The sequence below is a fragment of the Trichosurus vulpecula genome, chromosome 5, assembly GCF_011100635.1.
Source record: "Trichosurus vulpecula isolate mTriVul1 chromosome 5, mTriVul1.pri, whole genome shotgun sequence".
NCBI classification, from domain to species: Eukaryota; Metazoa; Chordata; class Mammalia; order Diprotodontia; family Phalangeridae; genus Trichosurus; species Trichosurus vulpecula.
The window spans coordinates 151,622,143-151,648,244 of NC_050577.1; the positions used below are offsets into that span (position 1 = coordinate 151,622,143).

Consider the following 26,102-nt stretch of genomic DNA (forward strand, 5'->3'; position numbering starts at 1 on the left):
ATGATATTTCTTGGTGTTTTCAGTTTGGGATCTCTTTCAGGGGGTGATCGGTGAATTCTTTCAATGACTATTTTGCCCTCTGGTTCTAGGACCTCTGGGCAGTTGTCTTTGATAATTTCTTCGAAGATACTGTCAAGGCTCTTTTTTTCATCGTGGATTTCCGGCAGACCAATAACTCTTAAATTGTCTCTCCTGGATCTATTTTCCAGGTCAGTTGTTTTCCCAATTAGATATTTCACATTTTTTCTATTTTTTCATTCTTTACATTTTGTTTTACTAATTCTTGGTACCTCATAGATTCATTAGCTTCCACTTGCTCAACCCTAATTTTTAATGAGTTAGTGTTTTCATTTTGCTTTTGAGTCTCCTTTTCCAATTGGTTGATTTTGCCTCTCAGGGTGTCATTTTCTCTCTTTAGATTCTGAATCTCCGTAGCCATTTTGCCAATCTTTTTTCCCATATTTTCTTTTAGCTCCCTAATTTGGTTTTTAAAATCCTTCTTTAACTCTTCCAGCAATGCTTTTTGGGCTGGAGACCAGTTCACATTACCTTTTGAGGTATCAGATGTATCTATAGTGTAATTGCTGTCCTCTTCCATATTGGTATTTTGATCCTGCCTGTCTCCATAAAAAGAATCAATTGTCCTCAGTTTTTTTTTGTGTTCTTTTTCATGTTGGTTTGCCTTTTCCTGGCTTTACAACAAATTTCTGCCTTTAGGGATCAGGGCTCTCTGTCCCAGCTTTCTTATTCTGGGGATTGTGAGTCTAGAATTATAGCCTTCAGTTTCCTGAGGTATGGGAGAGGGGTCTGGCTCCCTGGCTTCTCACTCCCTAGGGGTGCTCTCCAGCACTGTTGCTCTGCAGCAATGGTCTCAGCTGTTTGTTGTTTGAGCTGATGTCTGGCACTTCCCCTGGGGGAGCAAGATTACGTCTGGGCTCCTGGTGTTGACCCCTGCTGGCTCTGCCCCTCTGGGACTAATGAACTTCTACTATTTGACCACTGAAGCCCCACTTCTTTCTCCTCTGTTCCAGCATTTTTTTTTCCCGAGGAATTCTCTGGGTGGGGAGGGGAGGGATTAGAGCCGTTTACCTGGCCATTATGTCTCATGGAAGTTCAGGATGCTGTGTTTCATGACTTTGGGCTGCAAGCCTCAGGAGTTGGTGTTTCACGGCCAGTGGCGTTGCACTGCCTCTCTTCACTTCCACAGGCTGCTGTCCTGTGTTGGGAGGCCCCAGGGATCTCCGCCAGTTTTGGGTGCCCAGCTTTCTCCCAGCCTGTTTCCCACGTGGGTTTCCCGGCCGGCGCTTCCGCTTTGGTCTGGAGCAGCTCCAGACGCTGAGCACTCTCCAAGCCTACAGATTCGTGCCTTCGGCCTTTCAGACTCTCCCGGCTCGGAAATTTGACCCACTCAGACTGCTCGTGGTTTCTAACTCTCTCAAATCTGCTCAAATTCACTTCTTTATAGGAATCTGACTGACCTTGTGAGAGAGCTCCAGTAAGATGCTGTTTTCATGCAGCCATCTTGGCTCCGCCAAAAATATTTTGAAGTAAAATTTGAAAGCAGCAATAATGATGGATGATGTTACATAGCCCTTTAAGATTATCAAAACTCCATGCGGTAGGTTGTACAAATACTGTTAACTTTGTTTTATCAATGGAGCCTCTCTACTGTGTTGGTAAGCAAAATGGGCTCTTAGCACTTAGTTCAACAAGTGCCCTTGAAGAGTTTGGCTTTGTTTCTTTTGAGAAATTCAGTGTATTTCATTGAGTCTTACTAAGTGCTAAGCCCCAGGCTCTAACCCCTATTAGGTGTTAACCCAACCTATGTGGATGTGAACCTCCCAGGGTCCTAAGGGGAGGGGCTAACTCAAGAGCCAATCATAGCAGCCTAAGTTCTGGTCATTCAGATGACGTTTGATGACGCCTGAAGCCCTATAAGAAGAGAGGACAGAGCCATTTGCGCAGGGCTCTCACTCGAGATGGTGTTGATGCAGAGACTCCAGGCAGCTGTAGCTAAGGGTCCTCCAGCTTGTAACCCAGATGCTGAGACTTTGTTGAACTCTGGTAACCACGTATTGGGATTTGAATCAGACAAGGTCTGTCTGTTGATGTTTGGCATTTGTTTGTATTTGTTCTGAAGTTCAGGGTGCTGGCTTTTTCCCCTGAACTAAATGAATGATATTTGTATGTTGAATTAAAGTAAGCTTGTCAACCCCTTCACATAGCTTTTCATAGTTTAAGCAGATCAAAAGAACCTGTGCTTTTGCAGCATGCTGGTAGCATTCTTGTTATTGGGCTTTCACCCCCACAACAGCTGCTAGCCAGATTGTTGAAACATCTACCTCTGAGGGGATCTCACAAGCCAGTAAATCCCAGAGCCAGGCATTATTCCCAGATCCTTTTACTCCAAATACAATGGTTTATCCACAAACATATATGCGGTCAGACCTCACATCCAACCTTACCTGTCTTTTATGCTTCTGGAGCAGCCGTTTCACATAGTTCCTTGAAATAATATGAGAATTGAAAGGATGATCCCACCATTGACTTATCTTCTGCATAAAAACCTATTAAGGGGAAGAAAGTATAAAGGAAAAAAATTACCTCCCAAAAACTGAGACTTAACTATTTTATTCAAGTAAAGTTACTCAGTGGAAGGGGCTAAAACATTAAGGTCAACAGTCTCTTGGGGACGACACTATCACTCTCTCAACTATGCTGTTGAATCCTCACCAAATTCTCCTGAAAATATGATATTGCAGTGGACAGAGACTGGACTGTGCAGAAGCAATGTCAAGTGCTTCTCAGTGATTGATACTTTTGGAAATCTGGAAATCTACATGCTAGTCCAAAGCAATTTAATTGTGAGACAAATGAATTCCTATTTTTTGTTTTTCTACACAGAAACCAGTGATTAGATTTTCCTCTACAACCATTGCTTTAGTCCTTAAAGAAGCATTATCAGGCTTGGAAAGGTAAGGAACCTTCCCTATAGGGGAGGAATGGGCCACAGGGAATGCTGGAGCAATGTGGGTGTGTGGACAGGATCCACAAAGTATACTGGGATGCTGATGACTAAGTATGCTCTTCCCATCTATCTCCACCCCAGATAAGGTCACATTTCTAAAGAACTTGCCCTGGAATTTCATATTTTTCCATTATTTCTGGCTTCACTAGCTCATCCCTACCACAAAAACAAGGAATATCCTTTATAACCCTTTCACCCTCATGCTTTTCATTCTTCCTAAGACCAGAGAACACTTTTCCCCAGTGGGAAGAATTGCTGTGGGAGGAAACACAGGTTCTATGACCTCTTGACATCACCTGGATTTAAATGACACAAAAGAAAATCATTTCCCTTACTTCTCAGAATCACTGATGTAAATATTGCACAGTTTCCTAAATTATAAAAAAAAAACCTGAATTCGATGTGTAGTATTTATTATATAGGTTTTCTTGAAATGGAAATTTGTTGTGTATTTTGAATTCTCTCTTATATTCTGCTATGCACAGGCAATACTTTTTTCCCCTTATTTTATATTTAAGTTTGCAATATGTTTCTTTTTCTTTTCTTATTGTGTATTTAAGTGTAATGTCAGAGGAAAGTGCTGAATCTTGACATACCATCACGGTTGGGGACGAGAATTGGTATGACTTCATGGAAAAGAACTGGAAAGTAGAACAATACAATGCCATTTAGCTAGAAATGAGCAAATGTTCTCTTTCCAGAAAGGGATTTCAGCATTAGGGAGGCAGCACTCCAAGACATAATGAAAAAATTAAGTAAAATTCAAGATTACCGGAGGAAGACGCGCAACTATACTGAATTTTAGTTTTTCATTCTTCTCTGTGTTGTCCAGATCTACAAGACAACCAAAAAGACCAGAAAACAATTAAAACCATTCCATTTTTAGTACTATAGACTGTTACTAAAGTTTGCCTCTAAAATTTGAAAATTCATAGACTTTTTAATGGTGTTCTTTAGATAACACATACCACCATTGTTGCAGTCCCCACAACCTGGGAGCTTTGGAAATCACACTGTGTGACTTTCAGGGAAAACAGACTTTTTAATTAACTGTTTTCCTAGAAAAATGTTTATATAACATGCAGAACATATAAATCTATTATAATCCAAAATGACTGATTCTGAAGAGGACATGTGCAGAGATCACAGAGCCAGAGGTGGAAAGGACCTCACAGCAATCACACAGCAGATTCCTCAGGGTCACAAGACCAAAGATATAGGGCTGGAAAGGACAGACATCAAAAGTTATGCAGTACAACTCCCTTGGTTTTATAGTTTAGGAAACAAAATAAAGGGGTTAAGTGATTTATCCAGGATCATATGGGAAGGGTCTAGCACACTGTTAACACTTAATAAATGCTTATTGACTAAATGACTTAAATGCTTGAGATGAAATTTGAAGCAAGATCTTCATGATTCCAAGTCCAGTACTCCATCTATTATAGAATCGGGGCAATAACACTTCATCCAAAAAGTTTCTGGACAGCCAGGAACAATGGAAAGGTTGCTGGATTTGGCATCAGAGGACAAGGATTTGAATCTTGGATCTGCCACTTACCACATGTGTCACCTCAGACATTTAACCTTGATGGGCCTCAGTTTCTTCTTCCATAAAACGTGAAGGTTGGACTAGATGGGCTCTAAGGTTCCTTATAGTTATAAGTGTACAGTCATAAGTCCCTGACTTAAGATACCCTGGCTGTATACTAACACTGTCCCCTTGGCTAAGCAACACTTCAACTTAATATGGGACTAATTCTATAATATAAACTCTCTAGCATTACTTGTGCTGATTTTATTTGAAATGAAATTCAAACAAGAAAAATATATGTCTATATATAACTCTCCTGTGCTTGCTTTTCTAGCATGAAGCAGCCTGATTTTGAAATGGCAATGTTAAAGAGCTGAAAGTGAGCCATTTGATGACACATTCTTGGACAGCAAGCTGAGAGTCTTCCTAGCCTCAAGTGCCTCTAAGTTCTGTAAAGGAATCTAACTGTAGGGAAAAAAAAATAGCTAAGAATCAAGTGAGAAACCCCTAGGGTCTCTTCAAGAGCTGAAGCAGTTTAACTTGGTTGAATTAGGAAAAAGGATTACTTACAAGAAATGAGACACATGGAGAGTGGAACCAGCCCTCTAGCTAGGTCAAATGCATTTACCTTTCAAGAGTTTCGTAACCCCTATTTCTGTAAGAAGTAGCACTCCATCATCAATGTAACGCAGCAGGCTGTGCAGGGGGAGACATCGGACTCCTAGGACCATGTACAGAGTATGGAAGCCTATGAAGGGAAATCCAGGGAGGCAAACATAACACAGTGAGAAGATAGACCTAGGATATGGTTAAGGAAGACAGACTTTTCTAAATGAGATTCAATGTTTCAATGACAACAACTGGGGGTGTATGCAAGCTTCAGATCCATCTAGTTAGTAGGGAAAGGAATGTATCTCTAGAAAAATTTAATAGAAGGGGTGATCTATGAAAAGGGAATGGATGACCCATGAAAATGGAAAAGTAAAGTCTGAAACCCTAAAAAGGAAAATCACAAAAGTTACATTCAGGCAACCTCTGATTTATGGACATCCCCTCATTTATATACAAATGGCTACCTGGGAATGGTTACCCCAAGCCAAGGGCCCATAGTTTAAATCTTTCCTTCTGAGAGAGTACCTTTAAGATTTCATTCTACTCCTCCCTTCCCCTTCTCATCAAATACCTCCCTACTGTCCTTGAGTCCCTACTGCTGAAAACTCCAGTCCTTTTTTTTGAAAAATCATTCATCCTAATGCTGACTCGAAGTATAATACTCTATCCATCATTGGTGCAATGACATTTTACCTAAAAAACTGCTTGATAGTAAGATACAAAGGAAAAAGTCTTGGATTTGGAGTCAAAGGACATGGATTTGAATCTTGGCCGAAGTAGAAAGAGAGAAGTAAGCTGCCTGGATTAGTCCCTGGGTGCAATATTTGCCAAAAATACTTAGGAGAGGGCTTAGCACAGTCCTATAGTAAACTAGTTCACATTAATATGGTGTCTTTGAGTTTACAAAGCACTTTACATATGTTATCTCACTGTGTAATGTAAGGAGGGTGGGTAGAGGATCAAAATGTTTCAGTGTAATATTAGAGTAATTCCAGAATACCACAACATCTAAATACATAAAGAAAAAACTAAATTAATTATAGGGAGAAAATGGACAGTTAAATTGTAACGGTGGGGGACCTCAAGATATTAATTTCAGACCTACACAAATATAACAAAAAAGAAAAAACACAAGAACAAAATTTAAAACATGAATAGAAATTAGAAAATTTAGAAAATTTTAGAAAATTAGAAAAATTAGAAAAGTTAGATGTGATAGACCTCTGGGAATTACTAAATTGGAATAGAAAAGATTATATATATATATATATATATATATATATATATATATATATATATATATATATATTTCTAATTGTCTATGGCACCTTTATAAATAATGACCATGTATAAAGGCATAAGTGGGAAGCAAGGTAGTGAAATGGATAGAACACTGGGCTTGGAATCAGAAAGACTCATTTTCATGAGTTCAAATCCAACTTTAGACGCTTACTACCTATGTGACCCTGAGCAAGTCACTTAACCCTGTTTACCTCAGTTCCTCATCTGTAAAATGAGCTAAAGAAGGAAATGGTAAACCACTCTAGTACCTTTGCCAAGAAAACCCCAAAATGGGGTCACAAAGAGTCAGATATGACTAAAATGACTAAACAACGATAACAACAACTTAATAAAATAACTCACAAATGCAGAAAAATTAAATACTCTAACATAAAGGAAAATGAAACAATACTTTCTGATGAAAGACAGACCACTGTGGAATCCTCAGAGATAATAAAACAATATAAAGTCATTCCAGATTGGTTCAAAAGAAAAATAAACAAAATAAAAAATCCTATATGAATTTGTTAGAAATCACACTTCTCCCTCCAGGAAATTAGAACTTTCAAAGCAGAATTTAATAACAAATGGCAGAGAAAGGAAAAAATGTATACATGATAGAGAAAATCTTTCCAAAGAAGTAGAAGCTATTCGAGCAGAAACAAAATATTTGGAACAAAAAATATTTACAAAAGTGGAAGAAAGTTTGACAGAAAAGAGGCAAAAGATAACAATGTTAAAAAAAATATGAATTCTACATAATCCAAAATGACTATTCTTAAGGATGACTTGTGCAGAGGTGAACATAGAACCAGAAAGTACCTCCTATAACATCTATTCAATCCCTTATTTTTTACAGATGAGTCAGCTAAGTGGTATAGTGAATAGATCATTGAACTTAGCATCAAGAACACCTTAGGTAAATTCTGCCTCAGATGCTTCATAGCTATGTGACCAAGAGTAATTCACTTATCTTCTTAGCCTCAGTTTTCTCATTTATAAACGGGAATTATAATAATGCTATTGTTCATCCTTCATTTTCAAAAAGGAACAATGATATCACAGGATGATGTCTTGACTTGCATGTAAATTGGTTTTAAGTGAAGCAAAGTTGCACAAAGTCCTCAGCCTCGCTATCTCTTCCAGAGTCATCAAGGTCCAGTGGCAAAGTCCAAAAACCAATGGTTTTTAGGTCCTTTTCAGGATAATATAGTGAAAAGAGCATTGACTCTAGACCCAGGGGATTTGGGTTCAAATATCTTCTCTAATATGTATATAGGGTAGTCCTAGAACATTGGCAATAATTGGGGGTCTAACATCTACCAGACATTATTAGTAGGATTAAATTCGGACTGAATCCAATAATGTAAAACATGGTTAGACCAGAATCTACACTGAAAAAAAGACATATTGCCCACTGTATCAATATTTACATATTTGACAGACAATGCCTACGAGCAATGAACTGGGCCCAGAATTGAGTAGTGAGAGTGGACTGGGCTGGGTCACATATGGGAGATTCCATAGTGCAGTCAATGATCCCAGGCTGCCTGTTCCCACAAAAATGTAATGTAAATGGTAATGTAATTATTCTTGGATATCTCCATCTTGGAAGTTGAAGTTGCAAATGCCCCAAAAGGTAAGAGAAAAAGTATGGTAGACATAAATAGACTACAAAATATTGACAAAAAATCTTTTTATGTGAGAATTGGCATATGAAAGTATGTATGATTAGAAAAGGGTGTGAACTGGCCACATAGTGAGATGGAAAGAAGGCAGATAGATCACCCAAGTGCTATAATATTATACAGAGCTATTAAAAGAAAGAGAGGATGGCCTACCACATATTGGGTGGAGGTTTATGGAAAGGAATGAAAAAGTATCACACAGAATAAGAAGTCTTTGATGATTTGGTATCTGTATGGGTGGGAGAACCCACAATGATGAAATTACAAAGCTATCAAATGCCAAAGTCCATTATTACCTCTTAGTGGATCCAGCAAATTCCTTATAAGCTTGCTAAGAGAAAGTACAAGAAACTCCAAATATGTTCATCTTCAGAAACTCTTCCCTAAGTGGTTCAAATAAAAAAGAAGCTGGAAATGATGGTGGGCTGGTCTCAGCACAGGAGGAAAAGTATCTAACAAAAGCAGCATGGCCTAGAGGCTAGAGTACTAGGGTCAGCTGGTTCGTATCATGCATCTAACACTTACAAGCTATGTGACCATGGGTAAGGCATTTAGCTTCTTTGAGACTCAGTCTCCTTATCTGAAAATGAGGATGTTATCTACCCCATAGGGCTGCTGTGAGGCCCAATCAAGATAATATGTAAAGCACATAGAGACATGGACATATTTCTCCCTGTGGAGATCTGCACAGGGTGGAGACATGGAATGCCTTGGAACAGCAAGGAGGTCAGTATCACTAGATTACAGAGTACTTGGGGAAAGGTATAAGAAAACTGAAAAGATGGGAGAGGGCCAACTTGTGAAGGCAGGGAGACCAACTAGCAGACTATGACAAGAGGTGAGACTTAAAGTGATTAGGATATGTCCTAGGGTGGTGGTAGTATCGAAGAAAAGAAAGAGGTGTATATGGGAGATGCTAGGATCCCTTCAATTGTTAGTCAAATTTTCATGTGCATATTTTTCTCTTTACATGCTGTATTCACCTAGTAAAATTTTATTATAATTACAATAGCTAATATTTACATAGCATTTTAAAGGTGTACAAAGCTCTTTGATTTGTTCTGTCGTTTTTCAGTCATGTTTGACTCTTTGTTACCCCATTTGGGGTTTTCTTGGCAAAGACACTGAAATGGTTTGCCATTTCCTTCTCCAGCTCATTTTAGAGATGAGGAAACTGAGGCAAACACAGTTAAGTGACTTGTCCAGGGTTGAACAGCTAGTAAGTATCTGAAGTTGGATTTCACTTCATGAAGATGAGTCTTCCTGACTCCAGGCCTGGCACTCTATCCACTGCGCCACCTAGCTGCCCAGAATTTTATTTAATTATAATAGCTAACATTTGTATAGTTCTTTTAGAGTATACAAAACTCTTCGCTATCAGGAACTAATTTTCATTCTACATGTGTGTATCCAGTGTCTAGAACATAGTTAGATGCTCGTAAGATTGGATTTGATTGGCAAATGATACAACATTGTGCAAAGTGCTTTGCAAATCTTAAAATACAATGTATACAGCATAGATTGTTATGATCTCAGACTCATATTTTTGAAAGAGGCCAGAGAGGTAGTATTCCAGGACAAGTTATTATTTTATTATTCTTTTATATTTTTATCCTATTATTCTTTTATATTTAATATTCTATGGACTATTACACATGGTGATAAAATAACTGCTTTTAACAGTTAAATAGAAGTATTAAAATCTTTCCTTTTTATGCTCACTAAAAGCATCCTTGTTACCAGCAGCAGACAGAATAGACTTCTTATTCTCTACATCCTCTTGCCACATGATTTTGACTTCCATTTCGAGGTCTCCATATTTTGAAAACCTTTTGCTTCATCTATCTTAGAGACCATGAGTATGTGGAATAGCAGCTTATATTAAAAATATTTTTCTTAAAGTTTTATGGAATGATGTTATATCCAGGCAATTGTGGACAAAAAATTTAGTTGTAATCGTGGCTTGCCTTTAATAAAGTCTGTTAATTTATTTCAACAGGACATTTGTAGTATGTGGATTTTTCATCTGTTTTTCCATGAAACATAGCAAGCTTCTGATGTATGACTCCAGCTACCAGGTCATTGATTGCTAGTTCTTTGATAAGTAATAATTTTTTATAGCCTGATTTTATATTTTGTACACTTTCTAGCATTTTCTTGGATAATCAACATTGTTCACTAATTCTAGCTTCTTAAAGATAACCTGTCTGGAATTTATGGTACCAATGACCTGTCTTGAATTGCCATCATAAACTTTTCATTTCCACAAAGAAATCCACGAGCTTCAGCCATTTGTTCAATACTTCTTTGCTGACATACTGTTGGCTGAGTTCATGTGGATGTCACGTGGAAGGCCTTCTGATTCCATTCTTGGATCTTAGTTTTTTCAGTGTCTCCATCCAGAGATAAGCAATTCTAATTCCAATGTTGTTTTCTTGTAATCAGCGTTTACTCTTGCTCACTGAAGTGATGTCTGCTTGTTTCAAAAGCATTTCCATAGGTTCTCCCTCAGTTCATTGTATGTTTCAATGTGTGAGCAGAAAAAAATACAAACCGGTCATGTGGTGAGAGCAAAGGATGACCAATGGACAGCTTGTGTGTTCCACTGATTTCCTCACAAACTCAGAAGAACACTGAGAATTTCCCCAGCATGTTAAGGCTACCCTCTGTGGTGGATTTATATGAGGACATGGATGGGAATTGTACAGTATAGGCAGATATGAATGGGGTAAACTCTGCATTATTGGAGGGAATTTCTGTATCACTGAGATCATAGATAGACCAGACTATTATGGAATGAAAAAGAAAAGGATGGAGTGGTTGGGACCAAGAGACTGGAGTATGTGGATGCATTTGTAATTTCTTTTTTCTGCTCATACATTTTTCTGATGCAATTCTTCACACCGCTTCTCCAGTATAAATTCCTCACTTATAATGTGTTACATCCTGTTCATCTCCACAATGCATCTCTCCAATGCTTTTGATTTCCTAATTACATTATACTGCATTACATTAGATGGCCTCCGGGATCCCTTCCAGCTATAGATCTATGGTCCTACAACCTTGTGAATCTAGTATTTGACAAAGTCAAAAATCTCAACTCCATTTCCCCACTGGGTATCTTCTGATAACAACAAGAGAGTATGAATGGCTTATATCGACACAAGCTCAAGTAACCTCCCAGGTCCCTTCTTACTCTGAAGTTCAAGGGATGTTGTAAGAAGCAGGGGAGGGTCAGAAAGATTCACAAAGATCTGGATTTATACATGTCCCAGAAACTGACTTGAGTGTTGGCTGGACCCCTTCCTTAGCCCTCCTGAGGGAAGCTCCAAGGAACATGAAATAGCCTTGCTTAGCCTCTAAATTTGGCCTATTCCTTCTATGCTGTTAAGTGATCAATCAATGAGTATTTATTAATTGCCTCTACATGTTGGAGACACTGTACTAGGTGCTAGGGATAGGAGTGCAAAGAATGAAACAATCCCTACCAGAAAAGAGATGAAATTCTTACAGGAGAGAAGATGTGGACTTGTATACATGTGGACAAAATAAACATAAAGAGAATAAAGACAAACAAATACAAAGTCATTAAATAAACTGCTAGGTGCCTCAATGGATAGAATACCAGGCCTGGAGTCAGGAAGATTCATCTTTCTGGGTCTAAACCAGCCTCAGACACTTACTAGCTATGTGACACTGGACAAGTCATTTACCCATTTGCCTCAGTTTCCTCATCTGTAAAATGAGCTAGGGAAGGAAATGGCAAACCACTCCAATATCTCTGCCAAGAAAATGGCATCACAAAGAATCAGACACAACTGAAATGACTAAACAACAACAACACATTAAATAAAAGGAGGGATACAAGGAGCTAGGTAGAAGAGTGGAGAGAGTGCTGGCCCTGGAGTCAGGAGGACCTGCATTCAAAGCCGGCCTCTGACACACACTAGCTCAGTAACCCTGGATAAGTCACTTAACCCCATCTGCCTCAGTTTCCTCATCTGTAAAATGAGCTGGAGAGGGAAATGGCAAGCCACTCCAGTAGCCTTGACAAGAAAACCCCAAATGGGGTCACGAAAAGCTGTACATGACTGAAATGACTGAATAACAATAACAAGAAGAAGCAGCTAAGATCAGGAAAGTCTTCATTAAAAGGTAGCGCATGAGCTGAGACCTGAAGGAAGACAGGGGTTCTTCAAGTTCAAAGTAGAGACCGAAGGAAGGATTAATGGAACTCTGTGAGCAGAGTTGGCCTATAGTTGGTCCTAGGGGTACCCTGTCATGAGGTTCATGTGAGTAAAGCCCAGGGGTCAGAGGACTGATTGTGCAAATAAATGGATGGCAAAAGCCCTTACCAGGAGGAAGAGGTAAACACATCCTGTTCACAGAATCCAAAATCTGGGTCATGGTGTGAAAGACTGCAAATTCACCTGCACTGCCACGCCCATCACTAGGATGAATTACACAACAACGTGTCAGACATAGAATGAACATCTCTTCAAGAACCATTTAGCCAATGCCACAGAATTAAATGAATATGGCCTATCTGCTGAGGAATTCATTTTTCCCATCTCTTGTGGATTTGGGTGGGGGCAAGTTTTAGTGTTGCCTCTTACTGTTATACTGCAGTAATTTCTGAATATACCCTCCACCTACCCCTGCTTCCCACCCACCCAATGAGCCTTTCCTTGGAACAAAACAAAACAATTAAGCAAAACCAACCACATCTGACAGCACATATGTAACATTTCAAATGGGTTGTAATCATTATACTTCTCTATTGTACTTCTCATTGTACTTTCTCTAGCTCATTTTACAGATGAGGAAACTGAGGCAAACAGGGGTAAATGACTTGCCCAGGGTCACATGGCTAGTAAGTATCTGAGGCCAGATTAGACCCAGGACCCACTGCAATCATTTAACACTCTGCCTTGTGGAAAATTTCTAAATTAGCTTTATGCTAGCAACCCCACCGATCCCAGCTGCTCTAAGAAGTGACCAGGCTGGTAAAATACTCAGGTTTATAAATTATCTTAACTTTAATTCATCTGCTTAAACCATCTACATGATTTTCTGGGGTTCTGATGTTTATTACACACTGAGAGAAGGAGATAGGAGAGGAGGAAGAGTGATAGGAAATTGGAATATGGGTCTGGAAAGGTCCTGTGATTTCACTGGTAAAAGGAATTCTCAGGTGAAGAAATTTTCTCTACCAATTTAGGATCAACACATTCTCTGTAACTAATAGTCTCAGACAGTCACCTAGAGCAGTAAGAGGTTAGGTGACAGAGTCACCCAGCCCATATGTGTCAGGTGGTGAATCTCTCTGTCCTGTTCCCTATACACTATACCACACTGCTAAACTGATATAAATGGATATGAGGGCAATGTTAAGTGTTTTGAGCTAAGAGAATGGGGAGGGGGGAGTAAGGAGTGGGAGTGGGTGGAAGTAAAGTACAAAACGTCCCTTAACAGGACACAGCAGCCTAGAATTGTTTTGACCCTTTGTACCACGTGACACACCAAGAATAAGAAATACTTGCATACAAGTGGAAAACCCAGGAATGAAGATTGTGTTTCCTCCAGATAGTTTCCAGCATCTGGCAAAGGAGGTCCAGCTACAGTACAAGAGAAGAGGAAACATGTGAGACCCGACCGCCAGAGGAGGAAAGTAATTAACCTCCCCTGAATGGAGTTTCCCTCACAGTTCCATTTCAACAACACAGGCCCTGCCAAGTGTTGGCCCAACTTGTTCACTGCAGCTGGTATTGATGCTGTGGCTGGGACACATGAAGAGTCCCTCTGAAGCCACTTCTTTGGTACCAGCATCCAAAAATGGAAAAACTGAAAATGAACATAACTGTCTAAGAAAAGAATGTAACTAAAATTCAGCTAAAATCCCATCTTTTACAGGAAGACTTTCCCACTTCTTCATTCCAACCCCTCTGTTAATTACTTCCTATATGACTCAGTCACAAGTATTGTAGGTAAAAATGCTAACTGGGATTCCACTCCCTACTGAGTAATTCCCAAATGAAATCCAAATATAATTGTGAAACACAAAAACATTTTCTGTCACTGGTAAGCACTACTGACTATAAAGATGGCAGAAAAATTTAGCTCAAACCAACAAATAATTGAGATGACAAAAGTTATCATAAAAGAATGATAATCATTTAAAATAATTGCTCAAATTTATGTAGCACTTTAAGATTTTCAGAGGGCTTTCCTCACAACAACCCTGTGAAATAGATAATAAAAGTATTGCTATCCCCATTTTACATTAATTTTACATTTTACATTAATTACATTAATTAAATCCCCATTAATTGTTCTTGCCCGCTTTAGATATTAGACTATTCAGTAAGCTAAATATATGTGAGGTGTCTCAAAAGTTTAGTCCAGTTTTAAGCTACTGAAGCTTTTGGGATACTCCATATGTCATAAATCCTATGTGCAAATTAGCTGATTGAAAACTAGACCTGACTAAATGTGAAGAAATATTTATGATTGTTGGCTTTATGTGTGCATTGGGTATATATATTCTCTCTCTTTATATATACGTATATATATATATATGTGTATATATATATATATATACATATATATATATATATAAAACCTACTCTAAGAGGTTACTGTATCTAATGAGTTAATGTACATTGAACTCGGAAATTAGCACAGTGCCTGGCTCATAATGGGGTCATGAAGAGTCAAACACAATTGAAACAACTAAACAACCACTGGCTTAATAAATACTTGCTGACTGACTGAATGACATAACAACTGGCATTTATACAGTGCTTTAAGGTTTGCAAAGTGTTTTACATACGTTAATTAATTTGATTCTCACAACAACATTAGAGGTGGGTGCAGATGATGAAGCTGAGACTGAGAAAAACTGAGTAACTGACCTATCATTTGAACTCAGGTTTTCCTGACTCCAAGCCCAGCACTCTTATTCACTGTGACACTTACAAACACATCTACGTAAAAATTTTCCAATAAAAATATAATTATATTATTTCCATCCTGCCACCAATTTTTTAAAAAAGCTTCAGCTTCCTATATTTCGGAAGAACAAGACAGTCTCAAAATCCAAACCATCCACCCACACCAAGGATAGTAGTAGTGACTGACTCACATTATTATGGTAATGCAGATAATGGCTAATCAAAATATAGTCATAAATGACAGGATATAGAAATCATTACTGCTATTCATAAAGCTCTGTGGGCCTACATTGTAAGTATCAATTATTCTGGAAACTCCAGTCTCCATTTCATTAAAGGACCTTTATATGATTTAGAAGCGATTAACTGTGAAATATCTCATTGGAAAAACCACTGACCTGGAAAATAGATCCAGGAGAGAGAATTTAAAAATTATTGGACTACCTGAAAGCCATGATCAAAAAAAGAGCCTAGATATCATCTTTCAAGAAATTATCAAGGAGAACTGCCCTGATATTCTAGAGCCAGAGGGTAAAATAAAAATTGAAAGAATCCACTGATCGCTTCCTCAAGTAGATTCCAAAAAGAAAACTCCTAGGAATATTGTCGCCAAGTTCCAGAGCTCCCAGATCAAGGAGAAAATACTGCAAGCAGCCAGAAAGAAACAATTTGAGTATTGTGGAAACATAATCAGGACAATACAAGATCTAGAAGCTTCTACATTAAGGGATCGAAGGGCTTGGAATATGATATTCCGGAGATCAATGGAGCTAGGATTAAAACGAAGAATCACCTACCCAGCAAAACTGAGTATCATGCTTCAAGGCAAAATATGGATTTTCAATAAAATAGAGGACTTTCAAGCTTTCTCAGTGAAAAGACCAGAGCTGAATAGAAAATTTGATTTTCAAACACAAGAATCAAGAGAAGCATGAAAAGGTAACCAAGAAAGAGAAATCATAAGGGACTTACTAAAGTTGAACCGTTTTGTTTACATTCCTACATGGAAAGATGATGTGTATAATTCATGAGACCTCAGTATTAGGGGAGCTGAAGGGAATACATATATATAGACAGAGGGCACAGGGTGAGTTGAATATGAAGGGATGATATCTAAAAAAATAAAATCAAATTAAGGGATGAGAGAGGAATACATTGAGAGAGGGAGAAAGGGAGAGATAGAATGGGGTAAATTATCTCACATAAAAGTGGCAAGAAAAAGCAGTTCTGTAGGAAGGGAAGAGGGGGCAGGTGAGGGGGAATGAGTGAATCTTGCTCTCATCGGATTTGACCTGAGGAGGGAATACCATACACACTCAATTGGGTATTTTACCCCACAGGAAAGAAAGAGGAAGGAGATTAAAAAAGGGGGGAAGATAGAAGGGAGGGCAGATAGGGGGAAGAGGTAATCAAAAGCAAACACTTTTGAAAAGGGACAGGGTCAAGGGAGAAAATTCAATAAAGGGGGATAGGACAGGAAGGAGCAAAATATAGTTAGTCTTTCACAACATGAGTATTGCGGAAGGGTTTTGCATAATGATACACATCTGGCCTATGTTGATTTGCTTGCCTTCTTAAGGAGGGTGGGTGGGGAGGGAAGAGGGGAGAAAATTTGGAACTCAAAGTTTTAAAAGCAGATGTTCAAAAAAAAAGTTTTTGCATGCAACTAGGAAGTAAGATATACAGGCTATCTTGCCCTACAAGAAAATAAGGGAAAAGGGGACGGGGGCGGGGTTGGGAGTGAGGTGACAGAAGGGAGGGCTGACGGGGGAACAGGGCAATCAGAATATGTGCCATCTTGGAGTGGGGGGGGGGAAATGGGGAGAAAATTTGTAATTCAAACTCTTATGAAAATCAATGCTGAAAACTAAAAATATTAAATAAATAAATAATGTTTTTAAAAAGAAGCTATTAACTATTTACCAGAATCAAATAAATGTGTATGCACATATTCTTTCCAATATTTTATCACTGTAAGTTCCTTGGGGCAATAGAAATATACTGTATGTACTTCTTGCAATTCTGTAACATTGTCAGTCAACAAACATTTATTAAGTCCCTGTTATGTGTCAAGCACTGTGCTAATCACTGGGGATATGGAGAAAGGCAAAATTGTTAAATCAATGAATATTTGGCATATTGCAAGATGACAAAACAAAAGGCGGAGGTGTGTGGAAATTACAGAAACATAATAAGATTCACTGAACAGATGATAAAAACAGAAAAACCAACCATTTTTGAAACATAGTCCAGGACTAACTGTTCAATTTTCTTCTTTCCTATGAACTGTACAGGTAGATTCCGTAAAAGATGCTCTTTCAGCTCAGAGGCCATCTGTTTTTTTTAAATTTTTTTAAAAGAATAGTTAGACACACAAGATACAGCTTAGTCTCTTATACCAGAATAAGCAAAACAATTTTATCACCTTTTCCCAAGAGGGTCTGAATTTCACAAGTCATTCCAAGGAGCCAACTGACACATAAAACACGGTGTAAAAAGAATTCCCTTCACACTCAATGTTCCCCCAGTTGCCCACAAAGCACAGAGGCTAAATTATTAGGGTCTGCAACTTTCTATTGATGCTACTTTCACTTTGCCTAGAGTTACTAAATGGATGAGGATAAAAGTGCCAGTCTTTTGACACCTTCCGTTTTGGTAGGATACCTTACAGTGGCCAGGTCTCTCATACCCACTGGGTGGGTAAGTCACAGTGGTAAGCATGTGGTAGCATGTTACAATGCTAAGAACACTGGACTTGGAGTCAGAGGATCTGGGTTCAAATGCTGTCAATTAAACTTAGTATCTATGTGACCCAACCAAGTCCTTTCACCCCTCTTGGTCTCAGTTTCCTCATCTCTCAAATGAGGGAGCTAGGCTCTTAGATGGTTGACTCTAAGTTTCCATCCAGCTCTGATCCTATAGGATCTCATTTGATTCACAATATAAGTAGGCAGGATGCGTAGCATCCTCATTGGACAAATGCCAAGCACTCATAGCCAATCACTTGTGGAGGCTTATTGATTCTACCTCCATATCTCTTACATGGATCTCCTTATCTCTGCTCTGGAAATAGCGGTTCAGAGAGATTAAGAGGCTTGCCCCCAGTCACAGAGTTAGAAAGTGTCAAGGACACCATTTGAACCCAGATCTTTCTGACTCCAACTCTATCTACTGAATTACTCTGCCTCTCTAGACAGCCCAATACGGTCAACTGCTTAATAACCTGGTTTTCACATAGATCAGGGCAAATGATCTTAAGAGAAGAAAATACAAGTGATAAATCTCCTTGCCAATCCAAACCAGATACACTAAATAAAGCAAACACACACACACACACACACACACACACACACACACACACACATTATACCACGGTAATAAATCTATTACTCATTTCATTGCCCTAAAATAGCCCTGTTTCCATATTCTGCAAATCTGTGGAGACAGGCAACTGTAACACCACTGATGCTGTTCTCCCCCTCTTCTATCTTCTTTCTTCTTCTTTTCTTTTTCTCTTTTCCTCCTTCTTTGCATATTTCCTAGACCAGGGGTGGGAAACCTGTGGCCTTGAGGTCACATGTGGCCCTCTAGTTCCTCAAGTGTGACCCTTTGACTGAACAAATCCCCTTAGCAATATAATTATATATGTATATATATATACATATATATATAATTTAATATATACATATATAATAAAAATATAAAAGGATTTGTTCTGTAAAACTTGGACTCAGTTAAAAGGCCGCACCCAAGGAACTAGAAAGCCACATGTGGCCTGGAGGCCACAAGTTGCCCACCCTTATGGACCTAGTCCTTCCTAGAGCACTCAGAAGCAATATTTAACTGGTGGCACTTTGAACAAAAAGAGGCTGCTGACCCCTAGTGACACTCCATGAAAATTACACCATCAAGATGATCTTTCATCTTCATCAAAGAGGAACAAGGTTCCTGAAACATTCAAGTTCTATGTCTGTTATTTAAACAGTCCCAAACATAGGACCTAGTGAATGAGACAAATCCCATTCCCTCTGGGGCCTGGGCTCAATTGTTCATAATTTTCATTGTTCTCTCTTAGCAGGATGACTGGTTAAAAAGGCTCTCTCTCTCAGCGTCTATAACACTGGACATTCTAATAAAAATCATACCTAGATCCCAAACCAAGTTCAGTGTTTTTACTACTCCAGAAAATTTGGGCCTTATTTCTTGCCCTAATGTCCTCATGTAAATTCCAAAGTCATTGATCCATCTTCTAGAAAACATTATAAGAGGTAATCTCATCTAAATCCCCTAAAGCCAAAATAAGACATGAAATAAGGAAGATTTACATTTAAATGGGGCAGCTAGGTGGCTCAGTGAGTAGAGCACTGGTCCTGGAGTCAGGAGGACTTGAGTACCAATCCAGCCTCAGACATTTGACACATTTACTAGCTGTGTGACCTTGGGTAAGTCACTTAACCCCAATTGCTCTGTCTTCCCCCTTCCAAAAAAAAAAAAAGATTTACATTTATACAATACTTTAAGTTTAGTGAACCTCACTGCAGCCCCATGAGGTGGGCACAGCAAGTTTGATGACACCCATTTTACAGACAAGGAAATGGAGGCTCTGAGTATTTCAGGTATTTGATCACAAGTCAATAAGCATCTAAGGTATTATCATATATGCCCCTCTATCATGCTTCAAACCAGCCCTTGTCAGACTACCTGATTTTCTTTCTTTTATAAATTTCTGTCATTGCCTATCACAGGGGGTGAATGGAAGTTGAGAACGGGGGTGGGGAATCGGTGCACAGAGTACTGGTATGTGGATATTGTCACTGGAGCTAACCAAGTTAAGAGGGGCAGAGAGGTATGTAGGTGTATGTTCTAGCTGACAATCACACCTCATCTTCAAATGAGTTACTACACTTACAAAAACAGCTTGATTAAGAGGAGGAGAATGGTATCAAATGTTACATCAAATAAATCTTTCTCCCCCAAGTTACTAAGTTGTATTAGTTAGGCTGAGGGGAACAGAAAGTAAGAGAACACGGGGTTTAAAGTCTACTTGCTCACAGTTTACACACACACAGACACAGACACACACACCCCTGCAGCACTACACTCACTAATTCCCCTTCCCTCCTCCCCGAGTAAAGAATAAACCCCTAAGATAGGTTAGAATTCAGCAGATTCATGTCTGCATGAAAGCATGAGCTCCAAAGCCCAAATGAAATCCTAAATAAAAGTCAAATATAATTCAAGTATAATTAAATTCTTTAGAATACACTATATAAGCACCTATATTGGATAGATCCATAGATGAATAGATTTTTGGCATAAATCCCCCCCCAACCTACCCCTTCATGCCCCTTTTTTCTATCTCTTCGTCTGGGCTAGGAAATCAAAGCAATCCTACCATATTACCATGGTTCCTAAAAAAGGATATCTGTTGACTTTCCTATGGATCAACTCACCACCCCTGTAATTTTCCAGAAACTCTTTTCTTCTAGCCTCTACTTCCATATCTGTATTGTCTCACCCACTGGAATATCAATTCCTTGAGGGTCTGTTCTGTTTCATTCTCATATTTGTATCTCCAGTACTTAGCACAGTGATAAACACTTCTTTATTCATTTATTCTAGAAAACTTGGGATTCTGTAATTTAGTGACACTGTTTTTTTTTTACTTTGAAATCACTAAAAGAAATTATAAGACTTCCCTCTTTCCTTGTCCTGTAATTTTAAAAATGCTAAAATAAAACAACAGAAACTGACTTTTTGTCTATCACAGGGTCCAGAGCACCCTGGCATACTATCAACTCATAGAATACATACCAGTCCGATGAGTAGTCTCTGCTGATTATCTTCCTCCTGGAAGAGGGGAACTAATCGTGGCTCTGAAATAAAACAGAGCACTATTTAGACAACAGATATTTTCATGGTTACTATATGTTTTCCAATCATCAACACCAACTCCTTCCCCCTGCCCCCTCCTCAAAAATAAGAGGCATTGGAAATTATAAACTACACTTTCCTCCACTGGTTCACTGGGAGATACTTGAGGGATGGAAGATTTTACAGATGTCAGACTGTGGCTCCTATATAAATTCAGAAGAGATGCCAAGACCTCTGTGAGAGGAAGAATGAAAGGATGGAAAGGTGAAAAAGAAAGATGCCCAAGCCTGATAGGGTCCACTTTCGTTTTTCCTCTCAGACATTAAAACCCTAGTGTCTGAGTGGAAAAATGAAACCATATTCCATTACTTAAGAAGGGGTTAGTCATTAGAATCAGAAGGATAAAGATATTTTATTAACTAAGGAGACAATAAACCAGGATAGGACAAGGCTTGGTCCACCTCCATCTCTCTCTCTCTCCCAGAGAGTACGCTGGCACTGAGGTTGCTAACTTTAGTTTGGAAGAAATGTGTTTTGGATTAGCATCTTAGCCCATCTAAACATGAGTTACTTAGCTTAGAAAGTAACTTGATCAGAGTGGGAAATGTAGTATGCGATGTTAAAAAGATTTTCCACTTCCAAGTTGACATGTTGCACCAAACAAGCTGAGGGGCTAGGAAGTAAGGAGAACACAGGTCCTATAAGAATTATTTGCTATGCTCTTTTTGCATTTGCAAAGAACAGGGAACAGAGGGGATGCCCATTAACCAGGGAATTGCTGAACAAGATATAGTAGTATGAGTGTGATGGAATACCATTTTGATATAAGAAATAACAAGGGGGACGTTTTCAGAGAAACCTGGGAAGATTTGTATGAACTGATGCTAACCTTGGTTGTCAAAGAAAAACAATGTATACAATAATAATAACGTTGTCAAGTAAAACAACTGTGAAAGACTTAAGAGTTCTGATCAACACAATAACCAACCACAGTTCCAGAGGACTCATGATGAAACATGCTACCTCCTTCCTATGAGAGGAATGATGGACTCAGAAAGCAGACTGAGACATATTTTTTACTATGGCCAATATAGGAATTTCTCTTATTTGACTATAACTGTTTCTAACAAAAGTTTTGCTTTTCTTTCTTTTTCAGTGGTAGAAGGAAGAAAACGTGTGTTTTCATTCAATGGAAAAAAATCATTACAAAGAAGAATTATCTACTTGCTGTGACATCCCTGCCTTTACTTCAAAGCTACATGGATTCGGGATCGGGAAAATGGTTAAAGCTGAGTGATAGATGGGTCAAGGGGGCTAAGAAACACTGGTCAAGCACATCCATGGCATGGTCCTAGAACATAGGGTTCCTTTCACCAAAAAAATGGTCACATTTCTGTCATATTTCAGCAAAAGATGGCTACATCTCAGTCACATTTTGCTGCCATCTTGTCTAGTCCTTAAGTTGATGATGAAATAGAAGGATACAAAAGCATAGTGCCACTAGATCTCACACAGCAGATTCAGTTTCCGGCAATGACAATGCTTCCCTCCCAGCAAATAGTTTAACCACAACACATGAGACCAACACAAGGTTTCCTTAAGCACCATAAGAGAGGATGACCAGCAATCCAGACACAGGGACAAGTGATGTCAGTGAGGAGGCAGAGGGATGGGGCTGGTAAACACGGGAACTTCAGTCAATATGGAAACATTTAGGAGACTGTGAAAGCCGTTTCCAACAGGACTAGAGTCAACTGGCGTCTCATCACCCTTATGTTTCTAGTGAAAGGCACTGACAACCTCTGTTGTAGTGCCAGTGGGAGGAAGCCTCTGCTTTAGACAGGGGAAGTTTTAAATCTCCCAGGGAAATTAACATAAGACTGCACACCTCGGTGAGTACTATTAAATAAACTTGGGCACTGTCAGCCTGTGGTTGAAGATAATTTCACCCTGACAGCCCTTGTGAACCTGTGCTTATGATGGCTGCAACTCTTAGCGACAATGTATCTGCTGAAGTTCAAAACAGTTCTTAAGAATAAGAAACTGTACAAAAGACTTCTTTGAATCACTGACAAGAGAAATATAAACCAAAGGGCTAAAATGTCCCTACCATCTAATCATCCCAATACTTAGTAGGTCAAAGATAAAAAGAAAGATACCCTTCACGCCAAACATATTAAAATATTTATAACAGCCCTTTTTATAGTAGCAAAGCATGAAAAACAAAGTGAATGCCCAACGAATGACAAATGGCTGAACAAATTGTGGTACAAAAATACAATGTACCAAAAACATAGTGTACTATGAGAAACAATGAATATGAAGAATACAGAAAGGATGGGAAGATTTTATGCTAATGGATGCTGAGGAAAGAAGGGAAGCTACACATTATATAGTTAGAGAAATAAGAGCTCAAAAGCAAGTGACTTCCTTAAGTAGATGCTGCTGTTAAAAGCAGGCCTCTACAAGAATGGCCCGGGCAACCAGTTTCATATGTTGCCGTTCGGTCATTTCAGTTGCGTTTAACTCTTTATGACCCCATTTGGAGTTTTCTTGGCAAAGATACTGAAGTGATTTGCCATTTCCTTCTCCAGCTCATTTTACAGATCAGCAAACTGAGGCAAACAGGGTTAAGTGACTTGCCCAGGGTCACACAGCTAGTAGGTGTTGAAGTCAGATTTGAACTCATGAAGATGAGTCTTCCTGACTTGACCTCACACTCTCTCCACTGCACCACCTAGCTACCTGCCAGTTTCAGACTAATAACATTAATATAGCATAGCCAAATGTCACCTTAAAATCATAAAACCCTGCTGTAAAATCAGTTGGCTAACTGACATGAGCAAAATATCACATTGTTTCATGAGTCATCCATGTTTGGCATTGTACTAACTGGATTAATGCCCTGAATAACACAAAGCCTTCTTAGTGAAATCTATAAAAATCAGAGTGATCCAACCATCCACAGTGGAAAGTCAAAAAGCGTGAAAAACCTATCTTGAAATTGGATGGACAACTCCATTGAGTGAGCACAGCAACATACATATATTTTACATAAATCCTGCAGGCAGAAAACTGGACCCAGAACTAAGTAGAAGAGATTGAACTGTGTTTGGAAAACTGTAATACATTCAGTGCTCTCAAGATCCTCACTGGTACAAAAGCCAATCTCTTTAATATTGCTATTTTCCCAGTGCCACTAAATGGCTGTAAATTATAGAACGCTATGATCTGACCCAAAAGGCAATGGGAAGATGCATTAGAATATGAGCTCCTTGAGGGCAGGGACTGTCTTGCTTTTCTATCTATATCCTCAGCACATAACCCAGCACTTTGCACATAATTAAGTGCTTAATAAATGCTTTATTTCTTCATTCATAGTCAGTACATGAATTAAGGTTGGCTACAAGATACTATCAATCTTAATTTATGTGCAAGAAGTTGCATAAAATGAATTCTCAAGGAACTTATGACTGAATAAAGAGGTGGGCCAGTCATAGAGCAAGAGTGAGAGAAAACAAATGGAACCCTAAGGTGCCAAAGAATCAAAGAAAGACCTCCAGCATTTTGGATGGATCTTTTATGGAGGATTTGTGGAAAGACATTAACAAGATATAATCTAGAGACTAACTAGATGATTGGCAAATTCTTTTTTTTTAAAACCAGCTCTTAGTTTTACTTACTAATTCAATATTTTTCTTTTTTCTTTTTTTTTTTTTTGAGCGGGGAAGGCAGGGCATTTGGGGTTAAGTGATTTGTCCAAGGTCACACAGCTAGGAAGTGTGTCAAGTGTCTGAGACCAAATTTGAACTCAGGTCCTCCTGACTCCAGGACTGGTGCTGTACTCACTGCACCATCTATCTGTCCCAATTGGCAAATTCTTGCCCAGAATCTCTGTATCTTGACAAGTCCCAACCATAATGTTTACTTCCCTCCTGGACTCACTCTGGTCTGCTTTACCTCCATACTTGTATAACTTCCCATGTGAGTGCTCTGCTTCTCTCTTCCACTATCTACCTTACCTTTATATTTAGTCTTCTCATATTAAATGTAGGCTTCTTGAAATCAGGGACCAACTTATTTTTATTGTTTTTGTATCCCCAGCACTTAGTACAGTGCCTGACATGCACTTAAACTATATCTATTTATCTAAGAATTGCATAAGATGAGGAGGTGTGAAGGGAATTCTATCTCATCATCATGAACACTTACTTTCCCAGAACAGATCAGAGATCTAGCTAAGTATAAGTTCCTATGGAATTAAGTGGAAAAAAATTTTTTTGATTTTTAAAAAGGAATTAACTGCCCACTGTAAAGTCATTTAATCTAATATTGTATCCTACAGAAATAACTCACAAAATTAGGAGAAACTTCACTATTTAGATAAATAGCCAAATGGCCATCTCTTAGATTCACTAAGATCCCACAAAGGGATATAAATAGGAAAGCCCAGAATGAACTATACGTAGATTTCCCTCTGCTCTCCATTGGTGAGGGGAGAAAAACAAGGGCTCAGGCTAAAAGTGAGAAGGTTTTCATTCAGGTCTTTTCTTACCTACTGTCCATGCTTCTAGACTGGAAATCACCCTATGGAGAAAAATTGATTTATGTTACTCCCAAATATGAGCATTAAGAGAAAAAAAAAGGAAGGCTATAATATCACACAAAGAAATTACTACTTAAATACCTCAAATACTAAAGAATATGGTAGAAATTGTTATCTGCTGAGAGCTTCATGATTTAAATTAACTTGGCAAAAGAAGTGATATTAAACAATTATGAAATCACCTAACATTATTTCATCTTAAACCTCTGTAGCAATTTACAACAATTGCACTTCTCGAGTACTGGAGAGAATAGAAACAAAAGATAGAATAGAGGTCAGAATTTGGCCCACACTTCTACCCCTATGAGATGACTCAGTTTGTAGAAATTATATTAATTAAACCTTCAAAGTAAGGCCAAGCTTGCTAGCAATCTAAAACTTCTTAACCAGCCTACCTATTACTGGTGGCAGACAAGTGAAAGTTAACAAGGCTCAATATAGAAATATTTTCTTAGTGTTCTCCTTATTATAGCTACCTTCTTCCTACCCCAAAATTACCTGTTTTTGTAATGGAATCTAGATACCTAAA

At 38.6% G+C, this 26,102-nt stretch overlaps 1 protein-coding gene across 2 annotated transcripts in view; it reads right to left on the reverse strand.

Annotated features, from left to right (window-relative positions):
• Positions 1–26,102, reverse strand: part of LOC118852248 (gamma-secretase activating protein) — a 116,489-nt gene that overhangs the window by 17,141 nt on the left and 73,246 nt on the right. The window contains exons 22-29 of one of the 2 annotated variants that reach the window (XM_036761943.1): positions 25,523–25,554; positions 20,908–20,969; positions 17,326–17,427; positions 13,688–13,758; positions 12,496–12,590; positions 5,188–5,307; positions 3,801–3,862; positions 2,466–2,567 (exon numbers count right to left, since the gene is read on the reverse strand). In XM_036761943.1, the coding sequence (XP_036617838.1) occupies positions 2,466–2,567; positions 3,801–3,862; positions 5,188–5,307; positions 12,496–12,590; positions 13,688–13,758; positions 17,326–17,427; positions 20,908–20,969; positions 25,523–25,554 (646 nt within the window). The remainder of the gene's footprint in view (positions 1–2,465; positions 2,568–3,800; positions 3,863–5,187; positions 5,308–12,495; positions 12,591–13,687; positions 13,759–17,325; positions 17,428–20,907; positions 20,970–25,522; positions 25,555–26,102) is intronic. The other variant, XM_036761944.1, reaches the window with a different exon arrangement.